At 45.0% G+C, this 23,249-nt stretch overlaps 1 protein-coding gene across 4 annotated transcripts in view; it reads right to left on the bottom strand.

Annotated features, from left to right (window-relative positions):
• The window catches only part of Dglucy (D-glutamate cyclase), a 134,336-nt gene that overhangs the window by 6,293 nt on the left and 104,794 nt on the right, over window positions 1–23,249 (bottom strand). For all 4 annotated transcript variants that reach the window (XM_036205826.1, XM_036205825.1, XM_036205823.1 and 1 more), the window contains exons 8-12: window positions 14,987–15,247; window positions 11,822–11,921; window positions 7,752–7,900; window positions 6,243–6,362; window positions 406–557 (exon numbers count right to left, since the gene is read on the bottom strand). In XM_036205826.1, the coding sequence (XP_036061719.1) occupies window positions 406–557; window positions 6,243–6,362; window positions 7,752–7,900; window positions 11,822–11,921; window positions 14,987–15,247 (782 nt within the window). The remainder of the gene's footprint in view (window positions 1–405; window positions 558–6,242; window positions 6,363–7,751; window positions 7,901–11,821; window positions 11,922–14,986; window positions 15,248–23,249) is intronic.

The following is a 23,249-nucleotide window of genomic DNA, read 5'->3' as shown; positions in this document are numbered from 1 at the left end:
AGAATACAGAAAGGACTCCACCCCCCACTCCGACCGCCTCCCAGATGATGAATTCCACGGGTCAGGCATTCCCTTCTTCCAACAGTGCTAATTGTACCCACTTCACAGTCAAAGACTCATCTCTGAGAGGAAAATCAACTCGCTGAAAGTCCAACTAGAAAGGACAGGATCTCTCCAAATGGGTCTTACTTAGGACCCAGGACCAGAAGTAGATCAAAGAGTTGTCTGATTTTGTCTCCCAGCCTGACCTAACAGGGAGATAGTCCCTCAAAGGTAGCTTTGCCTTTGGCCTCATGCAGAGCATGGTGGTTGATGTGGTCATGTGGTTTGGAACACTCAGGCCTACTTAATTCTCATCAAACAAGAACATTGCATCTGGGCCAGTGGCCTGCTGCAGTGTGTTACCTTAGTGACAGATGGCAGGGCCTGAGTCCAGCTCTGTTCCCCAGGTACCCTGGAAGGCCCAGTTGCCCTCCTCAGATAACGCTCATGGACTTCACATGAGTTCAGAATGTACAGTGCACAGGCCAGGGCATAGCCTCCCCAGTTAGAAACACCTAGAATGCAAAAGAAAAAAAAAAATCCATCATAGAACTGTAAAGGTTCTGTGGTTCACTGGCTGCCTCCAAGCAACAGAAGCCATCTCAGAGTGTTGGCACAGATGGCAGGCACTGGGATCACCTGGGGATTTGTTACAAATTCTTGGGCCCCAGCTCAAACCTCCTGAATCAGATTTTCTGCAAGATTTTGGGGGATCATGTGAGTTTTAATAAACCCCATAGGTAAGTTTGATTCAAGCTAAAGTTTGGGGGCTATTGCTTGAAGCTATTTGGGTTACATACTGCTAATGACCATTAGAGGAAAAGATATAGGCTCTGTACCTAGATATGATGTCAGTGGCTAGCCTGGAGGCTCACCTTAGCCTCTGACTGACTGGCTGTATAGCAGGGTTCCTGAAAGCTCTTGTATGATCGAATTAATTTCCTTCAACAGCCACAGGAGAGAGCACACTGTTTTATTACAGAGGATGTTAGGAAAGATCCAGATGAAGAGCTATAAGGACAAGGCACCCAGGAAGGGGCCTGGAGCTCACCCTGGATACTCTGACCTGCAGGAACAGCATGTGTCTGTCTATCTGGAAGTGCTCTGAACTCTCTCCTTTTTGGCTTTGGTGAAGATCTATGTTAACAGACAGGGTGGCCTGCTTCCGTGGGCTCTTCTTGGACTATGTGCCACATCCTTCTTCCTGGTAGGGAGCAGGATTCCTCTGGATCGAGGCAGGTCTTAGAACTTATCAGACAAGGGCAGATTGGAGAATTTCTTTGTGGCTGGCTAAAAGTGGGAGTAGAGTCTCACTTCAAGGAAGAGAAATTCTAGTTTCTGTGGTCCGCCTTGGAGAGGGAGTTATATGAACCTAGATCCATGGGTAAAAACAAGCAAATTACCTGTCCATCCGTCCATCCATCCATCCATCCATCCATCCATCCATCCATCCATATCTTATCTATCTACCTACCTACCTATCTACCTTCCTATCAATCTGTCTGTCTACCAGTCAATCATTTGTCTATCTGTCTGTCTGTCTATCTATCTATCTGTCTGTCATTTGTCTATCTATCTAAAAATATCATACTAGAATTCACCACCTTAGCCACCTTTAGGAGTATAGTCAGTAGTGTTAAATATATTCCTATCTCTCTTTATCTAGCTATCATGTCTATCTAAAATATCTATGTAGTGCGTTTCAGACTAGTAAGGTTATATGGTAAGACCTTTTTTTGGTGGGGGGGGAGATAAAAGATATATAAGAATTGTGTTCACCAGTGTAACCATCTTTAAAGGTACAATTATATAGCAATAAGTATATATTGATCTATTCATCCAAAATAACATCATTTGTGAGAGTACAGATGAGCAGTGTTGAGAATATTCTCATGGTACAAGTCCAGAGCTCATCCTCAGCCTCTGTGCAAACGTAGAAGAAAAACATGTTTGAGAAGCTGTAACACAGGAAAAGGCAGGATTGAAAATCCCTGTTCACGTTTAAAGTGATACAGGATGATTAGTACTGAGGATGAAGCTGACATATGAGCTAAAACTGCTGACTGTGTCATGGTGGGATGACACAGCACATTTTTGCCCGTGTCCATCACCCTGTACTACCTCCTTTTTAAGAATGCCTTTGGTCTCACTATGACATCATTTAAAGCAATGGCCATAGCCATCACACCTGGATCATAGGGTGCATGGTGGGGGATGGGAGAGATGAGAGGGGACCATGAAAGGCCCCTAATTTAAGCTCATGTGCTGGAGGCCCCGTGTGAGATGAGCACACAGAAAAATTTGAACTCCTAGTCCCTAGCAACCACTGATCTTTTCACTGTCTCCATAATTTTACGTTTTCCATGTATATAGCTGGGTTCAGATCACACAGCCTTTTCAAACTGGCTTGCTCCCTTAATAATATGTTCTTAACGTTCCTTGTGTCCTTTGTTTTGTGGTTTGTAGATGGAGGTCAGAGGACCTATACGATATACACGAATGAGTGAAGGGAAAGAAGGAAAGAAAAGAGAAAAAAAGTGAGCTCATCATTAATTAACATTCATCTCCTTCCACCTCCCGACTGCAGATACAATGTGACCTGTGGCCTCACACTCCCGCTGCCAGGCCTTCTGCACCACGATGGTTATATCCTCTCAAGCTGTGAGCCAAAATAAACCTTCCCCCCTTGAATTCCTGTTCTCAGGCATTTTGTCACAGCAGTGAAAAACAAACAAACAAACAAACAAACAAAAACAACTCATACAGTAACCGTGAAATAACGCTCAGGAGTGTTCATTTATTTTGCATTGAATTTTTTGTCCAGTTGAGAGAACTAACATCCTGACACTGTTGAGTCTTCGCATCCATGAACATGGGATAGCTCTCTAATTATTTAGCTCTAACTTGCTATACTCTGTCAAAGTTTTATGCTTCTCCTTATATAAATAGCAATGACATGTTGCTAGCTGTATATTTAGGTATTGCATTTTTTTTTTTTTCTGAGACAGGGTTTCTCTGTGTAGTTTTGGTGCCTGTCCTGAATCTCGCTCTGTAGACCAGGCTGGCCTCGAACTCACAGAGATCTGCCTGACTCTGACTCCCAAGTGCTGGGATTAAAGGCGTGTGCCACCACCACCTGGCAAGTATTGCATTTTGGAAAGTGCTAATATAAATGGTAAAGTATTTTTTTTTAATTTCAAATTCCTCTTGCAAACTGTTGGCATATTGGAAAGTGACATTGTATCTTGAAACACTGCTGTAATCTATTAGTTCCAGGAGTTTGTTTTTGTTTATTCTTGTAGATTTCCATATGGATGAACATGACATATATAAAGATAATTATTTTCTTTCTTCTCAACCCATATGCTTTTTATCTCTTCTTTTTTTCTTATTGCACTAACTAGGATTTCTAGAAGGATGCTGAGAAGCTGGTGAGAAAGGATAGCCTTACCATACCACTCCTGGCTGGACTCCTAAAAATACCTTTTCTATATTTCTTGCCTTATGTAATTTTTCTTCTTTAGTTCGCTAATATCTAAGATTATATGATTAATTTTTGATTATTGGATTTTCCTTCTTATTTGAAATAAATCCTAGTTTGTTAGTGATATGTTTCTTTTATATATTGTTGGAGTCTGTTCTCAACATTTTGCTGAGTGCTTTTTGACTTTTTAAAAAATTACATTTATTTGTTTATATACGTATGTATGTGTGTAATACGTGTGCATGCATGAAGTATATATTTGTGCACTAGTGTGTGTGTATGCACATATGGGTCTCCAGGGTCAAACTCAGGCCATCAGACTTGGTGGCAGATGCTATAACTCACCGAGCCATCTCATCAGCCCTGTCACTTTTATATTCATGTTCATGAAAGATATTGAACTATATATAGTTTTCTTTCCTTAAGGTGGAAGCTAAGATAACTGAAGCCAGTTGTTTCTTATTTTCTAATATATGCATTTGGTGGTGCTTTGAATGAGATATCCCGCACAGTCACGAGCATGTGACTGCATGGTCCTCAGTTGGTGGTGTGCTTTTGGGGAAGTGCAGGAGGTGTGGCCTTGGTGGAGGAAGCCCATCTCTGGAGGTGGGCTTTGGGAGGAACAAGCCTGGTCTACTGAGAGTCAGCTCTCTCTGCTTGTGGTTGAAGAAGTGAGTGCCCGGTTCTCTGATCCCACGGCCATGCTGCTTGCTGCCATTCTCCCTGTCATATGAAGGCTGACCCTCTGGTACCACAAGCCAAAATAAACAGTTGCTTCTCTCCATGACTCTGGTCATAGTGTTTTATCACAGTAATGGAAAAGTAACTAATACAGGTGTCGACTAAATCTGGTTGATTGACAGCGTGGTTGAGTTCAACTGTGTCCTCACAGATTTCATGCCTGCTGTATCTGTCCACTTCTGATACAGGGATGTTAAAATATCCAACTATAATAGTTGAATTGTCTGTTTCTTTTCTCTGCACATCTTTTCCCCTTGTATATTTTGTATATCTGTTTCTATTCTGGTGTTAGATACATATACACAAAAGATTGTTATGTCTTCCTTTTGTATTATGAATGTGCTTTTTTATTCCTGGTAACTTCTTTTGTTCTGAAGTTTGCTCTCTTTTGGTTAGTGTTACATCATTTAGTTTCTTTATCTCTTTCCTTTTACTCCACAGAACTAGAGCTGGGCATCTGCTTTTCCTCACTGGGAGGTGGCGGTGGGCTGGACCTGGGTATTTCCCTTCTCCCAGGCAAGTGTGGCTTTCTCACACTATGGCAGGCTGTGGTTTCTTTTGAGGCCAGAACTTATTCAGAATAGAGCAAGATGGTGTATTTCTGAACAGTTCCTTCTTCCTAGGTCCACCACAAGCAGAAGAGATTTCCCCCTGATATTCACTATGAGAACCTAGTTGAATACCCAGAAGTAAGACCCCCCAAATCAAGGTGATCCCCTATGATCCCCTGGAATTGTTTTTGTTTGTTTGATTGATTTGGGTTTTGTGTTTTTGGGACAAGGTCTTGCTATATAGCCTTGGCTGGCTTGGAACCCTGGTACTCACTGTCTAGATTGGCTTTAAATACACAGAAACCTGACTACCTCTGCCCCCAAGTGCTGGGATTAAAGGTGTACACCTGGCTTCCTGGGAGCTGAACCCCCAGGTTTGTGCAGTGAGCCTCCAGCAACTCACCAGTAAGTTTTCCATTTTGGAGAGTGTTTGTTCCTTTCCAGGCTGATTCTAACCATGAAGGGGAGAGAGCCTTTTTCAGGTGTTAGTATTTCCAGAAACTTCTGGTGAGGCTAAGGGAAAGCCAAGCTTTGAAACATCTGGACATATAAGAAAGGCTGGCCCTGAGATCCCATGAGGAAGGACAGAGAGCCTGAGGCAGAAGTTTGTAAAAGGGGCTGTGGGAAAGCCTTCCCTTGTTCACCATGTCCTAGGCACTCACTGACCACTGATCAAAGTGGCCCTCCTGACTCTCTCATCTGTCACCTACCCTATTGCCCTCATCACTATACCACCTGGTACATATATTCATCTGGGTCACTGTCTTTCAACTCAGGGAAGAAGGTTCTTTGGCACACATCATCTCTACGGTTGCCCAGAACCCAGAACAATGCCTGGCACACTGTGAATTTTAACTTAATGGCTGAATTCCCACTCAGGGCCCTGCCCTACCCTGGGGCCCTCTACAGCCCCTTGGAGAGAAGAAAAGCCTCTTCTCTGGTGTGATGGTTCTCTTGATTGTCAATTTGACTGGATTGAGAGGTGTCTGGGAAAGTAATCCACACAGGTGTGTCTACAAGGGCATTTCCAGAAAAGGCTGACGCGTTGGACAGCAACCGAGGGAAGAAGATGGTACCTGAGTGTGAGCAGAACTGTCCAATAGGGTACAAACCCAGAGAGGACAGAAGCAGTAGTCTGCCAGGCAAACACAAGGTCTCTTGCTCTGTTTCCTGGTCACTATGGAATAGGCAACCCTTTCGCCATGACGGTCTGCGTTGCTACAGGCCCAGGACCAATAAAGCCAGCAGCTATATTCTGAACCCTTTGAGACCATGAGCCCAACTCATCCTTCCTCTTTGGAAGTTGTTTCTTTCAGGTATTTGTCACAGTGATCAAAAACTGTCTAACACACCTGGTCAAGCTTCAGGCCAGGTCGCTTACCCTGGCCAGCCAGGCTCTTCTTACCAGGCATGCAGGTACTCACCAGCAATGATAGCAAAGTCAGCTTCCACGTCACAGGCGATAACATCTCCGTTTCTGATGTACTTCTTCACGGCCTCCTTGACCTTGCCCATCCCAAGCTCATTGCCTCCGTCACCCACTCCTGAAGGAAAGAGAAACAGAGTCAGTGCACCGGATGAGGGCAAAGGAACGGAGAACAAGACAGCCCCACCCCACATGTCAGTGATTGGCTCCGAATAGTTCCGATAACCAGATGCAGAGTCTTCTTCAGGTCTTCTAGAAACCTCTATAGTTGGGAGTGGATCTGATTTTGGCACTCACTGGAGTGGGATCCTGTCTTCTACAAGGGTCCCCACATCCAACCACATGTGGGGTGTCTTTGGTTCTGACATGTCACCAGGTGTACTGGAGACAAAGGTACAGTGACACTCAGTGGCTCCCTTTTCTCAGAACAGTTTCTACATTAGTGACAGCATGATTGAATGACAAAAACAATCCAACCACCTGCAAGTGTAAGGGAATCTTAGATGCCAGGGAGGGCCAGGACACATGCCATGGGGGAGGGGATGCCTGCTAATTGCTCCTTTGGACTCTTTTCTTGTGCTGGTGACACCTCCCTGCAGGCGGTGGGTCGTGTACCTGCCCAGCCCAGAGTGACAGGAAGTGAGAAATCAACCAAGCCGACCACACTGCGTGCGCCCCACCCACAGTCTCTTCTGGGAAAATCTGGGGATTTGCAGAAACTTTCTAGTCAACCCAGAAGGTTTTCATTGACTCCTCAAAACCTCAAAAGTCAGAGGGGACTAATGGGTCTGGGAAACACTTGGAGAGTATCAGGCACAGAAGGACAGACAGGCTTTAATTACTCCGAGGGAGGAAGGAGAGCTGGTGTCCTTGGAGGACTGCTCCGTCATAACAGTGAGGTGATTCTTTAACAGTAGGGACTAGGGGGGTGGGGCGGGGGTGAGGGGCTGCACTTTGCTCAAAATCTTGCTGGCAATGCTAATTAGCTGGGCAATTTCAACCTCACTGGGCCTTGTTTGCCCATTTACTTCTTTCCTATCACAGGGGTTTTTGAGCAGGCTAGAAAATATAATGGTTATGAAAGTTCTTGGAAAAGTATAAAGTTCAGTACCAAAACAAATTATCACAATACATTATTAATAATAATAATTTACCCAACTCATATTTAATACACTTAAAAAGTGAAGCGTTTCTTCAGATGACATATGACAAAGTCCAGCCTGTATGACCAAAATGATACGCCATGTCTCGATTTCATTCTTGTTAATATTCTAAGATGAGGTTAATTACTTCTGAATTGAGCAAATCGAGTATGTTCTATGTGTCACTTCCCTCACTCCTCAGGGAATGTTGCATTTCTTAATAATGGTGTCATTAATGTCTAGACTGGCTGACAAACACAAAGCCCAATTTGAGCATGTAACCCTTTCCTGGCCTGTGCTCAACCGTTAATACAAGATGCTTAGCACTAACGTGTTCATGTTGAATTCTTAGTGGCCCCACTTACCAGTTGATGAGATTCCAGGAATCTTTTGTGCGGCAAGGAAAAGGTCATCAATGGGGTCAACTAAATGCTTGATGTCCATCTTCCTCGCGTTGTAGTAATGGCCGTCAGCAGCCCTTCCTGCACGCTCTATGGCCACCAGATGGTCAAATCTGCCCGGAAGCAATGGTGGTAAGTCTTCATGGGGAAAATGGCGGTTTTGCTGACTCTAAGCTGTGTGTTTGTGTGAACGACCCTTGGTTTCTTAACTTGACTCCTCTGATCCTATGAGCCTGACTGAGGCCTGCTTTGTGCTGGGTGTGTGTGTGTAGGGATGTGGGGGGGTGTGAGTATGGGGGGTGGGCATCACAGGGAACTAACTCACTACATTGGTGGTGGTGGGGAGACACAGCCCAGCCCTGCTGCCAGAAGCCTGAGGAGTTCTGGGGACCTCCACACAGATAAAGCTGGGTCCTTCACTACACTGACTATATCACAAAAAAGAATTTCAGAACAAGTCAGAGTGAAGCCAAGTTAGCCAGTCTATTCAGGGATAGGAGACAGTACACATTTCAGATTTAGGTAGGAGCATTTACTCTCTCTCTCCTCCTTCTCTCTCTCTCACATACATGCGCGCACACACACACACACACACACACACACACACACACACACACACACACACGAAAAGGACAGTACATATTCCAGGCATGGATGTAGGTTTCTCTCTCTCTCTCTTTTTTTTTTTTTTTTTTGGTTTTTCGAGACAGGGTTTCTCTGTGTAGCTTTGCGCCTTTCCTGGAACTCACTTGGTAGCCCAGGCTGGCCTCGAACTCACAGAGATCTGCCTGCCTCTGCCTCCGGAGTGCTGGGATTAAAGGCATGCGCCACCACTGCCCGGCGAAGATTTATTTATTTATTATATTTATTATGCATGTAGGCTTGCAGGCCAGAAGAGGGCATCAGATCTCATTACAGGTGGTTGTGAGCCACCGTGTGGTTGCTGGGAATTGAACTCAGGACCTCGGAAGAACAGCCAGTGCTCTTAACCTCTGAGCCAGCTCTCCAGCCTGGTTCTCAAGAGGGATAGCAAGACTCAGGTGTTTTTAGTGGCGATATGTATGAGTTTGTGGCCAAATGATAGAGCTCAAAGAGTATAATCTACAGCAAGACTTAGAGATTAAGTAAAGTTTAAAAGTTAAGTAAAAGATGTGAGTTGGTTTACTTATTTTTAAAAAATTCCTTCGGTAAGTGAAAACTGTAAGATGGTTTTATAAGATATACTGCCTGGATGGGTCAGAGAGGATTGCTAATATAGACTCAAGTTCACAAACATCTTGGCCCTGAGTAAGCATAGCCTTTTGTTTGTTTTGGTTTTGTTTTTCTTCCTTGAGACAAAGTCTCATGTAGCCTAGGGTGGCCTCTGATTTGCTATGCAGCTAAGGATGACTTTGTACTTTTATCACTTTCTTTTTAAAATGTATTGCTACTGTTATTGTGTATGGATGAAGTGTGGATGCACATATGCCACAGCAAATGATGTGGAGGTCAGAACACAGCTTCCTTCTGCCTTATGTGAATTGTAGGGGTCAAACTCAGGTCATCAGGCTCGGTGGCAAACACCCTTACCTGTTGAGCTATCTTGCAGGCCCCTGAACTGTTACAAATTACTTATTTATTATTATCGATATGTATCTGTGTCCACATATATATATGTGTGTATGTGTGAATAGGTACATGTGTGAGTGTAAGTGTCCATAGAGTCCAAAAGGGGGCATCAGATCCCCCAGATCTGAAGTATAGGTGGTTGTGAACTGCCTCATGTAGGTGCTGGGAACCAACTTGGGACCCTCTGCAAGAGCAGTGAATGCTCTTAACCACTGAGCCGTCCCTTCAGCCCCACATGTGAGCCATTGGGCTTTGCCATTTGTTTTTGGTTTCTCTCTGGGAGACTCTGGAATGAGGGCTGCTTTCCTTTCCCATGTCCCCTTAATTTTCTCCACCTTTCTATCCTACCCCAAACTCCTTTCTAACAAACAGACATCTGGGTCTTCTTCAGTTTAACAGTGTCAGGAGCTGAAAGGTCAGGAGGCCGATGGTCAGGGTAAGTGGGAGTCCTGAGAGTCACTAATGCTCTAGCCAATGCCCCGTAACCAGCAGTGTCCAGTCGGAGAGGAACTAAGTGTTGGCTGCTATAGACCCATTTCACACCTTTTCAACTTCTCATTAAACAACTAGGAATGAATTTAAAGGAGGAAAAATGAATGGAACATGACATGAACTCCTTAGGAGACAAAGAGATAGATTAATAAGGGCGTAAATGGCATGGTGGTCAAGTGGTTATGGAGTCCTTTCGTGTAGGTCACACTCTGGGTCTTCCTGTCACTGGCCTTGGGTGAGTTGTTTGGTCTTTCTAACCACACATCACCTTTTCCATCTGCAACACATCATGCATCTGCAGGATATCACACATCTGCAGGGCATCACACACTTGTAGGACATCATGCATCTGCAGGATATCATGCATCCGCAGGTGCATCTATAGCATTGATGGGGTTAAAGAAGGTGCCTGTCATGGAACCTGAAGCTACTTAGAGCTTAGTAAGTGTCAGCTGGACTTGCTGTTGGTGTTTTTTATTTGTTTGTTTGTTTGTTTGTTTGTTTGTGTTTGTTTTTTTGTTTGTTATTTTGTTATTTTGTTTTTTGAGACAGGGTTTCTCTGTAGCTTTGGAGCCTGTCCTGGACTAGCTCTGTAGACTAGGCTGGCCTTGAACTCACAGAGATCCACCTGCCTCTGCCTCTCTACTGCTGGGATTACAGGCGTGTGCCACCACCGCCCGGCACTGTGGGTGTTTTTATTATCAGGAATGTTTTAATCTTATTTCATTTTTATTTTTGTGTATGTATGTGTATGCCTGCTTGTCTGTATATGAACTGTGCATGTGCAGTGCCTGTGGAGGAGAGGGTGTCAGATCCCCTGGGACTTGATTTACAGGCAGTTGTGAGCTACCCAGTGTGGGTGCTGGGAGCTGACCCCAGGTCCTGTGCAAGAGCAGCCAGTGCTCTTAACTGCAGAGCCTTCTCTCCAGCCCTGTTAGCAGAAATGCTGTTTTGATAATCCAAAGTGAGAACACAAAACTGGCACTTTCGCATTTCTAAAAGCACTCATGGTGGATTTCTTCAAAATCTCAACTCCATGGCGGACTAGTATGGCATGGCCGTTCTTCAAAATGTTAAAAACAGATCTCTCACGTGATCCAGAAATTCAGCTTCTGGGTACACATGGGAAAGAACTAAAAACAGGGACATAAAGAAATGCTGTGTGCCCTTGTTCTGAGCATCACTATTCAGAACAGGTGATATGGGGGGTTGTAGCAGAACAAATGAAAGAGAAAGTGCCAGAGTACATTGCACACAGAGCCCACCCGAGTCCTGTAATACTGAGAGTCAACACTGGTTTTTAAATGTCTATCTCAGTTAGGCACACGTACTGGTACGCAAAATGTGCTGTGTGGGTAGTTTAAAAAGTGTGCAAAGTACTGTACAAATTATGAAATCTGAAACATACCACAAAAAGGGGTTTTCAAAATGACCATCACACACACACACACACACACACACACACACACACACACACACACACACACACACGGGTGGGGGGGATGTGGATAAGGAAAGCAGAGGGGGAGGAAGGGAAGGAAGTGCTTCAAGAGGGCGGTTTCCATCACTCTACAATGCTATTTCTGTATTTCTGTTTTGTTTCCTAAAAGTGTTGGCTACCTCCAGTTGAAAAGTGATTACTGTCATGACCCCGTTGTTGAGAGACTGCTAACTTTGTTTCTTATTTTGTCAGATATGAGTGCCATCTCTCCCTGCTGGCGTGGATATATTTTCAGACATGCTCTATGGAGCCCTAAGTAGACCCTGATATTCCCAACCTCATGGCTAATATAACCTATCAGAATTCTGGCTTCCTGGGCTGATGGCTTTCTTTTCTTCCATAGGATGAGTTGTATGGAAACCTTGTCAGCAAGGTTACAAGGATGTGGTCTTCCCCTGTCCCATGCACTCGATCTGGGGCACCAAATACATACCTTGGAGACTTGGGGTCCCCATCTTTGCACAAAAATGCCTGAGCATCTTCCATTGATCCACCCTGGTAAGTTAATATGGGGATTGGTGTCTTCAGAACACCTTGAGAATAAAGACAAAGGGTAATCACATCAGTGCTGGGGTTGCACTACACTTGCGAAAAGCATCTTCAGACATTATTGAGAGGTGTCCTTCCTAGGACACTTTGTTAGGATTAGAGGTTGGTAGGTTTACTTTTAGTCCTGACTACACTCCAGAGTTGGCAAGAGATGGAGAGCTAAAATGGACCAGTATAGACCTGGGGTATATGATGTGTAAGATGCCCCATGAGACCGTGTCAATGGAAGATCTATTCTGGCCCACTGCCAGCAAGAGTGCCATGTACTCATTTAGATGCCCACAGGACAGTGTGCCAGGCTCTTTACATGTATGCTCTCACTTAATTTTCATAATCCTGTTCCATAATGTGATTATTATTTCCATTTTATTAAAGAGGGAAACTGACGCTCAAAGACACTGAGGAAGTTGCTCAGGGTCACATAGAGTACATATGTTAGTATCACAACTCCAGGTCTGTCTTAGTTTAATTCTGTTACTGTGATAAAAAAAACACCCACCAAAGGTGAAGAAAGGGTTAATTCAGCTGACAATGCTAGTCCACAGGCCAGCTTGATCTAGATAATTCCTCAATTGAGACTCCTTTGTCAGGTGACTCTAGGTTGTGGCAAAGTGACATTAAAACCAGCCATTAAGTTCCTACCCCGAGATCTTGCCAGTTCCTTCTGCATTTAAGCATTCCTTCAGAGGAGACCAATAACAGCTGAAGGAGAGTCCAGAGACTCACGTTAGGTACTTGTACGGCAGTGGTTTACAAAGTGAAATTGATTCTTTAAAACATGTTTTTGATTACATAAATAATACACATTATTGTAGGTTATGTGGAAAATATATACATATCCCCCAAATGAAATTCATTTGGTTTTCATTAATCTATCTCCCAGCAGTTTGGGGAAGGATCCTGGCTTATTCATGGGCCCCAGGGCAAATCTTCAAGCAGAGGAAAGATGGCCAACAGAGCACCCTGGTCAGTGCCCCTGGACCCAGGACTGAGAGCATGTGACTGGTTAGGCCACATAAACTCCTTGAGCACCTCCTCTGTGAAGTAATGGCCACCTGCTCACTGTCCTGGGGTGGCACTATGATGGCCTTGTTACATGTCAATTACCTGGCTGGGATCTGATGCAAAGTGGGTGCTAAGTAAAGGCACTCCTCACTTCCCTGGCCGCACTGGGGTCAGATTCTAGTCAGGGGAGTGGGCACCAGGGAGCCCAGGCAGGCACCTGAGCCACATGTCTGAGAAAGAACACACAAGGCCTCTGTCAAGGTGGGTCAGGAGACACCGCTCCCTCCTGTGAGGGTTTGCGCCCACAAGAGCGGAGAGAGGATTATGCTTTTCCCCCACTCTGGATCATTTCCTAGGCCTCAGCAAAAAGACTAAAGCAGTTTCACAAACAGGTCCAGTTAGTTGCTTCATCCAAATGTAACAAAAGTTCTGCAGAATCCAATAAAGCAATGACGCAATGATGCCCTCCATGGCATGGTGCAGGCCAGACAGTTCCGAGTCCCCAGATCACCCAACCAAGCTCTCAGGAGAGGAACGAGGCACAGCTCTCTCTCTCTCTCTCTCTCTCTCTCTCTCTCTCTCTCTCTCTCTCTCTCTCTCTCTCTCAACACAGCCATGGTGTCAGATGGCACCTGCTATTGGCCCTGGAGCAGAGTTGACATAGTCGCCTGTCCCTCGGTTTCCTGTTCTGATCCGTCTAGGATTCCTTAATGTCTCCTTTCCTCTTGTCCTCTGGATGAGAGGCCACAGGGTCTAATCCTGGCTCCTTTGTCCCCACTTATCCCCACAGTGGTCTCCCTGAGAGCTTCCACTGTAGAAGTCACCATGTGACTGGGCTCCGCTTCCTTCTTCATAGACCAGACACCTGCCTCTACTCTTATAATAGTCTGGTTGCCCTGCAGCCAAGACCTGAGATGCGGTGCAGGTGGTTGCTTGGGAGACAGTGCCAAGAAGCTGAGGGAAGGCACAGGCGATGTGAGAAGGGGTGTGTGAGTTTTCAGGATCACTGTTTTAAAAACTGGTATCTCCTGTTCACTAAGATATGTCTATCTCTCTCGACAATTGGACTCCTGGAGCTCCACCTGGGGCCTGGCTGAGGATCTCTGCATCCACTTCCATCAGTTATTGGATGAGAGTTCTAGCATGACCGTTAGGGTGTTTGGCCATCCGATCACCAGACTAGGTCAGATCAGTGAATTGTTGAGACCAAGATTGGAAAAGCACAGGGACAAATAGCCAAACTAATGGAAACTCATGAATTATGAACCAAAAGCTGTAGAGCCCCCAACTGGATCAGGCCCTCTGGATAAGTGAGACAATTGAATAGCTTGAACTGTTTGGGAGACACCCAGGCAGTGGGACCTGGACCTGTCCTTAGTGCATGAGCTGGCTGTTTGGAACCTTGGGCTTACACAGGGACACTTTGCTCAGCCTGGAAGGAGGGGACTGGACCTTCCTGTACTGAATCGACCAGGTGGAATTGAATCCCCAGGGGAGTCTTGGACCTGGAGGAGATGGGAATGGAGGGAAGGGGCTGGGGGGAAGATGGAGGTGGGGGCGGGAGGGGGGAGGACAGGGGAACCTATGGCTGATGTGTAAAATTAAAACACAAATATAATAAATAAAAAAAGGAGAAAAAAAAGATATGTCTATCTCCAGGGAGGCAGGGGACTTAGCCTCTAGATCCTGTCCCTAATAGGTTGAGGGTGTCATGGGGGGAATTACCCCTGCTGTCCTGGGTGGCATGAGTTCACATAGCTTTGATCCTTCAGGGCACTGACTGGTGGTGGGAACTGGTCACTAGATAGACAGCAGTCATTGGTTTGATCACTTGGACTTCCAGGAGCCTCAGTGTCTTTCTCTATAAAATGAGACCCCTGTTGCTTATAACAAAGCTATTCTGAGCTTCAAGAAAAAACGCCCTGTCACAAGGACACATCCTGTGGCTGGGTACATGGCTGCAAGGTCCAAACATTGACTTCCTCAGGTCTCTGCCAATAAGGACCTGCTCAGGGAAAATAGCTTGAGCCCATGTCATACTCACCTTCCTTAACGGCATCTTCAACAAGCCTTGTGTGCAAGTTCAAGGCTCTCTGGTCTACCACCAGGGAGGTCTCCTTCCCCAGAGCCTGCAGGAAGGCAGCTAAAGCAACAGCTCCCGGTGGGCCATCTGTCTCCTCTGGGGGCTCGTGATTGAAATGTGTGGGGAATCCAGTGGTGACTAGTACTGAGCGGGCATGGGACAGTGACAGAGCAGCCTGCAGCAGCTCATCCTTAAGTAGCAGGTGCCCGATCCCTCGGTTACCTGAAATCACAAAATAAAGCAAAGTACTTAGATGATTGTGTTTAAGGTAGAAACATTGATAGTTTGGGCTCATTTTGGTTCAGAAGTAGTTATATGGAGGGCTAAACTGTTTATAGGGATGCATTCCCATCTCTGGTCTTTCGGCCTCCCACCCCTCTCTTAGCTAAGGTCAGAAGACTGGCTCAGTCTCATGGAGTTCAAGGAGACAATGGTGCCCTGCTGAGCCTGGCCCTGCACTTCCCATGTGTTTCTCCAAGCATACCTACCCCCTTCTTGTATGAAATGTTGATAGCTACAGCATGCTATGATGGCAGAGCTTCCGGGACCCCAAGAGGCTGGGTAGAGCAGTGTGCCTTCCTACTGATCCAGAACTCTCTGAAGATTTGTTGTGTGCCGTTGCATGGAGGCAGCACAACCTTCTACAGCATTTGAGCATAGCACGTTAAGGCTCATTTGTTAGAATAGTTTAGCAAAACCTAACAAATAGAAGAATGTATAAAGACGAAAGGAAATGGTATGCATTCAATGGGGAGTTTCCCCACGAGCCCAAGACAAGGTCTGTGGTGCAGTTATTCCAGGAGACCATAATACCAGAAAACACAGCAGAAGATGAGACCCAGACAACCATGAAAGGATTGAGAGTGAGTGAGTTAACCCTAAGGCAACTGGAACTCTGTGTTGCTTGACAGCCACTAAAAAGCTGTGGAGGATGCACCCTAGACCTGCCCTATCAGATGACCAGAGGCTAGCCACTTGTTCACTGGCTTCTGTCCCCTGTTGGGTGGAACTTCATGGCACTCACTGGACTGTGCCTCCTATAATAGAGAGATAGAGACTGTCCTCTAGCGGAGGAGTGAAGCAAATGGGGAGCCATCCATCGCCTCTGCAGAGGAACTCAGTCTCAGGCCACAGAGTTGAGGGGCAGCAGCTAGTGCTAAGGTTGCCCAGCCAGGCCCAGCTGAGCCACACCACTTCCTGACTCTTGTCCCTACTGTCCACGGTCATGTCTCTTCCCTACGCGTGCCATACGGAGGCAGAGTGTGACTCGGCATATCCACCCCAGCTAAGCAGGCCAAAGGGATGGAAAGGGGTGTTGACTTGCAGTTGAGGCTCACAGAGAGAATTAAATAGGCTTGCATCCCCACTATGGAGGCACCACTCCAGACTAAGTCAGGAACAGTTCCAATGCAGGACCTGGCACATGATAGCTGTGTGTCCTTTGTCCTTTATCTGGGTTTTCCTACATGAAAAATGAGGCAGGTAGTGAGATGGGGGGACTCTGTGGGGAAAGAGACTCTCAACCCCTGGTTGTTGGAGTGGGAACTGGAAGTTGGGGCCTGGGAGATGATTTTTTTTTCTTAGACTTTTTATAATTCTCTCATCTGGTCTCTGGCATCCCTAATAAAGTAGTCACAGGTATGTGTAAAATTAAACTGTGGCATTGTTTACAGTAGCCAATAATGGATTATTAGTCAAATGGTGGCATACCCACAAAATGAAATTTTAGTCAATCAAAGGGATGTCATGAACTGGGTGTGGTGGCTCTTTCCTGTGATCCCAGCTCTCCTCCTGGGAGACTGAGGCAGGTGGATTGCAGAGAGTTCAAAGCTAGCCTGGGCTATATAGAGAGACTCTGTCTCAAACAAACAGACAGACAGTATGTAGATGTTGTAGAGATCATTTCATGCTATGGAAAGTTTATCTAAAAGTCCTAAAATAGTATCATGGTGGGGTTCCATTACATATATTCCTGTATGCAAAGATTTGAGACCAAAGAAAAGGACTTTAATGGAAAATACAAGCCTATTAATAATTTATTGATTGTGATGGATCCTTGTATTTAAAAAAGTGTGTGGGTAGGTGTGTGTGTGTTTGTATGTGTTCTTGTGCATGTGTGCTTGTGTACATGTGCATATGGAGGCCTGAGATTGATGCCATGTGTCTTCTTTGATTGCTTACTCCATTTCTTTCCTTTTCTTTTTCTTTCTTCCTTTCTTCCTTCCTTCCTTCCTTCCTTCCTTCCTTCCTTCCTTCCTTCCTTCCTTTCTTTCTTTCTTTCTTTCTTTCTTTCTTTCTTTTTTTTGGCAGGGTCTCTCACTGATTTGGCTAGGCTGACTGGCCAGTGAGCCTCAACGATCTATCTGTCTGCCTCCTTACTTTTGGGGTTCCAGGCCCACACTGCTGTCCCTGCTTCTTACATATGATCTTAGGACTGAACTGAGCTCCACCCCGTGCTGACACAACATGTCTTAACCAACCCCGCCATCTCCTTGGGCTCTGGGATTCTGGTCATTTTTTATTGATTCTTCACTTTCATACACTTCCTTTCTATAACTTAATTTTATTAATTTATTAGATTCATTTTTTGTGACTGGGTCAAACCCCGGTCTTGGATTAATGGTCCTTCTGCCTCAGCCTCCTAAACACAGGGGTGAGAGGCATGCACCACCATCAAGGCTATTTTCATGTGTCTTCTGATGCTCCTACAATAACATTGTTGACAAGATAGAGAAGAATAACAGCATTTTATAAAACAGAATTGGGCATAACATGTTTATTGGAGTGTGAGGAGTACTAAAGAGAAAGAGGAGAGAGCTGTGTAGATGTATGATGATTTTACCACCAGTGCAAAAACCATTACTATAAATCTTGCACCCTCCATATCCTCCAGACACATCAAATGCAAGTCAATGTCCTCTTTGAAATGACTGAGTGTCTCTATTAAAAAGCTCAGTGAGTAATGCCCAGCACAAAGTACACCGTCATTAATCTTACATCTGCTTATTTGAGTGGGAATCAAAATCATCTATTGTTCTTGCAGATTAAAGATGGTTTTTCACAGATGAAATCAGCACATCAGACAGTCATAAATCTGCCTCCTCTGGGACTCATGCTTCAAGCCTCAAATGCCAGTCTGCAGGAGGGCCAATGGGAGGCGCTGTGTCTGACCTCTCTGCTCACCCTTACTAGGCAATGGGTGAACCGAGGGGGCAGGAAATCTGCTGTCAACTCCTTCATTTAAACTCAGAGCTAATTTCAGAGTTAATAATTCATCTTTCCCCATGACACTGTGTTAAGTAGGGACGCCATCAGCTTGGGTAAGACTGTCTGGGAATGAGAAATTATTATCGAAAAAATTTAAGGGGAGTGTGGGAATACTCTTAAAAAAAAAAAAAAGGAAAACTACATGTATTTATTTGTGACTGTGTGTGTGTGTGTGTGTGTGTGTGTGTGTGTGTGTGTCTGTGCATGCATACACACATGCATGTGCCCATGTGTGTACCATTGCATGCATGTGGAGGTTAGAGGACAACTTTTGGGAGCTGATTCTTTCCTACTACATGGGGCCTAGGGATCAAATTCAAGTCGTCAGCTTGCCAGCAAGTGTCTTTAGCCACTGAGCCATCTCACTAGCCCTGGAAAACTCTTTTTAATTGCCCAGGCAAGAATATATAGGACTCTATATGCACCTGCCACGAGCATGTCCTTAGAGGTGTTTCTGTGGTAAGCAAATGTGATGAATTTACTATGCATTTATATGTAAATATAAGTCTCTTCAAATTAAAAGCCAAGCAAAAAAACATGCTGGATAGTTTATCAGGAAGCTTAGCAATTATCATTATTCCAGCCCTAGGGGACAGAAGAGGCCATCTTTAAGGTGTGCTACTTTGAGTCCTCAGGCTGGCCAGCAGGGGTCGTCTGACTCCCAGGGGTCTGTTTCACAGCACCGTGGGGGGGGGATGTGGGGGGGAAACTGCTCTCTTTAGAGAATCTTCAGAGGCAGCTCTGTGTTTCCTGAGAATCTGACCCAGGGAGTCTCCTCTGCAGGCTGGCCTAGCCCCTCTGTGCTCCCTGGATCCACTCTTACTGATCCCCACATCTGTTGGGAAATGGGAATCAGTGGGACTTTGGGAAAGACCATCTAAGTCCCAGACATTGCCAGATATTGGAGGTGTGGCTACCCTCCAGTTCTAAGAACACCATTCATGAGAAGATACAGGAGGAATGAAATATTCTAAGGAATGCTAGAGAACTTTTTAACTGTGCGGGTGAGAAATGATACACCATCTGTATTTCAGATTCTAATTTAGACAGCATGTATAAACCTTGACCAACACAGTCGGTGGACAAAGGTTCAATATCTTCTCCAACCATCCGCTGGGAATGTGGACTGAGTATATCTTAACCTTATATGCTTTGGTTTCTTTTACTAACTGAAGTTAATAAAAACTGTCTCATAGAGACACTAGAGCATTTAACTAAGATGGAACATGTATTTACTGATACCCAGCAGGGAGATACTGTAGCACAGCTAATGTTCTTGCTTTTCAGCACAACCCTGGCAGGGAGGTGTGATTGTCAGTAGTCTTGTTACATTGATGAGGAAAATGAAGCAGAACCACACAGCAATTGTCTCATAAGGGTGGGCCAGTGAACTAACTGTACCATGCATAACAGTGGGTGACACAGCGCCCTCTGCTGGCCACCTGGGATTAGAACTTCATCTCCCAGGTGCAGACCCACTGGAAATAGACCTCTTAACTGGAATCAATAGGCTCCCAGGAATGTCCCACCAGCCTTGTCCCATGCTTAGAAAGCTGGTGGCTAAGGCGGGTGGTGGTGGTGGTGGTGGTGGTGATGATAGTGGTGGTGGTGGTGGTGGTAGTGGTGGTGGTGGTGCATGCCCGTAATTCCAGCTCTCAGAAGGCAGAGGCAGGTGGATCTCTGTAAATTCAAGGACAGCCTGATCTACAAAGTGAGTTCCAGGACAACCAGGGCTGTTATACAGAGAAGCCCTGTCTTGAAAAACAAAAACAACAACAACAACAACAACAAAACCCAAAAAAAACCCAGATCAGGGTGCTGGATCCCCTGAAATTGGAGTTACAGATGGTCATTAGCCACCATGTGAATGCTGGGAATTGAACCCTGGTCCTCTGCATAAGCAGCAAATATGCTTAATTGTTGAGTTATCTCTCTTGCCTTTAACAACCTTTTTTTTTTTTTCTGGTGCCGGAGACTGAAGTCAGGCCTTGTGTGTTCTGGGCTAGCACTCCCCTACTGAACAATACCCCTGGCACTTGTTACTTCCTACTCATGTGGCTCATTTGATTCTGGATGGCAATTCACCCAGCTAATAACGTTCACATGCTTAGTATTGGAATTTAGGGCAGCCATGAAGAAAGCTGAAGTCACCCATAAGTCCCCCTACCTACAGACTCCGCAATGGTTTGAATAAGAATGGCCCCCATAGGCTCATGTGTTTGAATGCTTAGTCACCAGGGAGTGGAACTGTTTGAAAGGATTAGAAGGATTAGGAGGTGTGGCCTTGATAGAAAAGGTGTGTCCCTAGGGGTGGGCTTTGAAGTCTCCATAGCCCATGCCAGCCCTCCTCATCGAAACTACTTCTCTAGTACTATGCCTGCCATGCCTGATGCCATGCTCCCCACCATGATGATAATGGAGTAAGCCTCTGAAACTGTAAGCAAGCTTGTAACTCGAAATCAAATAGGTCTTTTTATAAAAAACTGGGCCAGATTTGGGTAAATGCTGAAAGATCAGAGAGACAAAGGATCAAGCCACTGCCACTTCTCTCCTCTAGGACTCCTCAGCCTGCAAAGCCTTCAGCCGAAAAAGCTTTAGTTCCTGTCTCCTCGAGCCTCATCTACCTTTCTCCACCCAGCCATATCGCTTCCTTCTTGGTACTGGCATTAAAAGTGTGAGATTCCCAAGTACTGGGATTAAAGGTGTGTGCCACCGCCGGGCAGTGGTGGTGCATGCCTTTAATCTCAGCACTCAGGAGGCAGAGGCAGGTGGATCTCTGTGAGTTTCAGACCAGCCTGGTCTACAGAGCGAGATCCAGGAAAGGCATCCAAACTACACAGAGAAACCCTGGCTCGAAAAACAAAAACAAAAAACAAAACAAACAAACAAACAAAAAAGGTATGTGCCACCACTGTTTGGCTCTGTTTCTCTCCTAGACTGAATCAATCTCATGTAATCCAGGATGACTTTGAACTCACAGAGATACAGACAGATCTCTGCCTCCCGAGTACTAGGATTAAAAGTGTGTGCCACCACTGCCTGACATCTAGTTTAATCTAGTGCTTGTTCTGTTCTCTGATCTCCAGGAAAATTTTATTAGGGTATACAATACATCACCACACAAGCTCCCAATTAAATGCTTTCCTTTATAAGGATTGTCTTGGTTGTGGTGTCTCTTCATATTAATAGAACTGTGACTAAGATAGGCCCTCTGTGCCAATATTTTGTTGAATTTGCTTCTGGTCTGTCTGGGAATGGTGCAAGCTTAAAAAAATCTTTTAAATTTAAAAATGTATGTGTGTGTGTGTGTGTGTGTGTGTGTGTGTGTGTGTGTGTGTGTGTATGCATGCATGTGTACTAACACATGCCACCTATGAATATGGAGGTCAGAGGGCATCTTGTAGAAGTGTTCTTTCTGCCAGGTGGAGGTGGCACAAGCCTTTAATCCCAGCACTCGGGAGGCAGAGCCAAACGGATCTCTGTGAATTAGAGGCCAGCCTAGTCTACAGAGAGAGTTCCAAGAAAGTTGCAAAGCTACACAGAGAAACTCTGTCTCAAAAACAAAAACAAAAAAAAAAAAAGAAGTGTTCTTTCCTTCCAGTATGTGGGTCCTGGGGATGGGACTCAGTCTTGGCTGCAAGGACCTTAATCAGCTGAGACACCTTGTAGGCCAGTGTAAGCACACTAAACTATAGATAGTTTGGACAGTTTATATCTTGTCTTTTTCATGGAAGCCTTCAGTCAGTAGGTGTAAATGTTTTAATTACTTATTATTTATTCATTATATATTTATTCTGTGTGTGGTATATGTAGGTGTACATATGGACGTGTGTGCAATGTATATATGGAGGCCAGAGGTCAATGTTAGATGTCTCCTCAATCACTCAACTCCTTATTTCTATTTATTTATTTATTTATTTATGCTGTGGATATCGCTCTGTGTAAATAAAATTCTGATTGGCCAGTGGCCAGGCAGGAAGTATAGGCGGGACAAGAGAGAAGAGAATTCTGGAAAGTAAAAGGGCGGAGGGAGACACCGCCAGCCGCCGCCATAAAAAGCAACATGTAAAGACACTGGTAAGCCACAAGCCATGTGGCAAAGTATAGACTAACAAAAATGGGTTAATTTAAGAGAAAAGAAGTAGATAACAAGCAGCCTGCCACGGCCATACAGTTTCTAAACAATGTAAGTCTCTGTATGCTTTCTTGGTTGGGTCTGAGCGACTGTGGGACTGGCGGGTGAGAGAGATTTGTCCTGACTGGGCCAGGCAGGAAAACTCTAACTACAAATGGCGCCCAACGTGGGGCAAGAGTTTCTACCTAAAACCTGACAAAAAAGATTCTAAGACGGAGCTAAAAACAGCTTCCTAATTGTCTCTCTCAAGTTAGCGGCAGCCTGCCGGTTTGAGCTACTATGGCGGGTTCCTGGCACGTGCGTCTGACCTACAATGTGGTGGGAATGAGGAGTCTACAAGTGACACTTTACTCTGCTGCATGGTGGATTTAGCCTTTGCTAGTTAAAAAAAAAAAAAAGTTTCTGGGCTATGCGCTGCTTTAATAGAACTGCTTCTGATAGTTGATGGTACACATGGCTCCAGACCCAGAGCTGGTGGTAAACTATCACCGCCATGTTGGAAAGCTGAGGTGGGCAGAGCCAACAGCCACAACAGCGTTTCAGTCTTACAAAGATGGATATTACACAGAGAATCTGGTTTATGTTGTCTTTGGGATTTTTAACTACAGAAAAAGATTTGATCATAAAAACTGTTGAGTTAAACAAATATGTAAATTTTAAAGATAGCTTGACTTCAAAATTCGGATATAAGGATATGTTGCTTTAAAAAAGAGTCTCTGCTTTTGTTTCCACAGAAAACCAGAGGCTATGGGTTTGTTCCAGATTAAGATACATCAGGTTTGATCAGCCAAGACCACCTGAAAGGTCTCTGATGACACCATG

The sequence above is a fragment of the Onychomys torridus genome, chromosome 14 (assembly GCF_903995425.1).
Source record: "Onychomys torridus chromosome 14, mOncTor1.1, whole genome shotgun sequence".
Taxonomy (NCBI): domain Eukaryota; kingdom Metazoa; phylum Chordata; class Mammalia; order Rodentia; family Cricetidae; genus Onychomys; species Onychomys torridus.
Note: the sequence above shows the minus strand (reverse complement) of the source record. Positions and strands in the feature narration are given on the sequence as shown.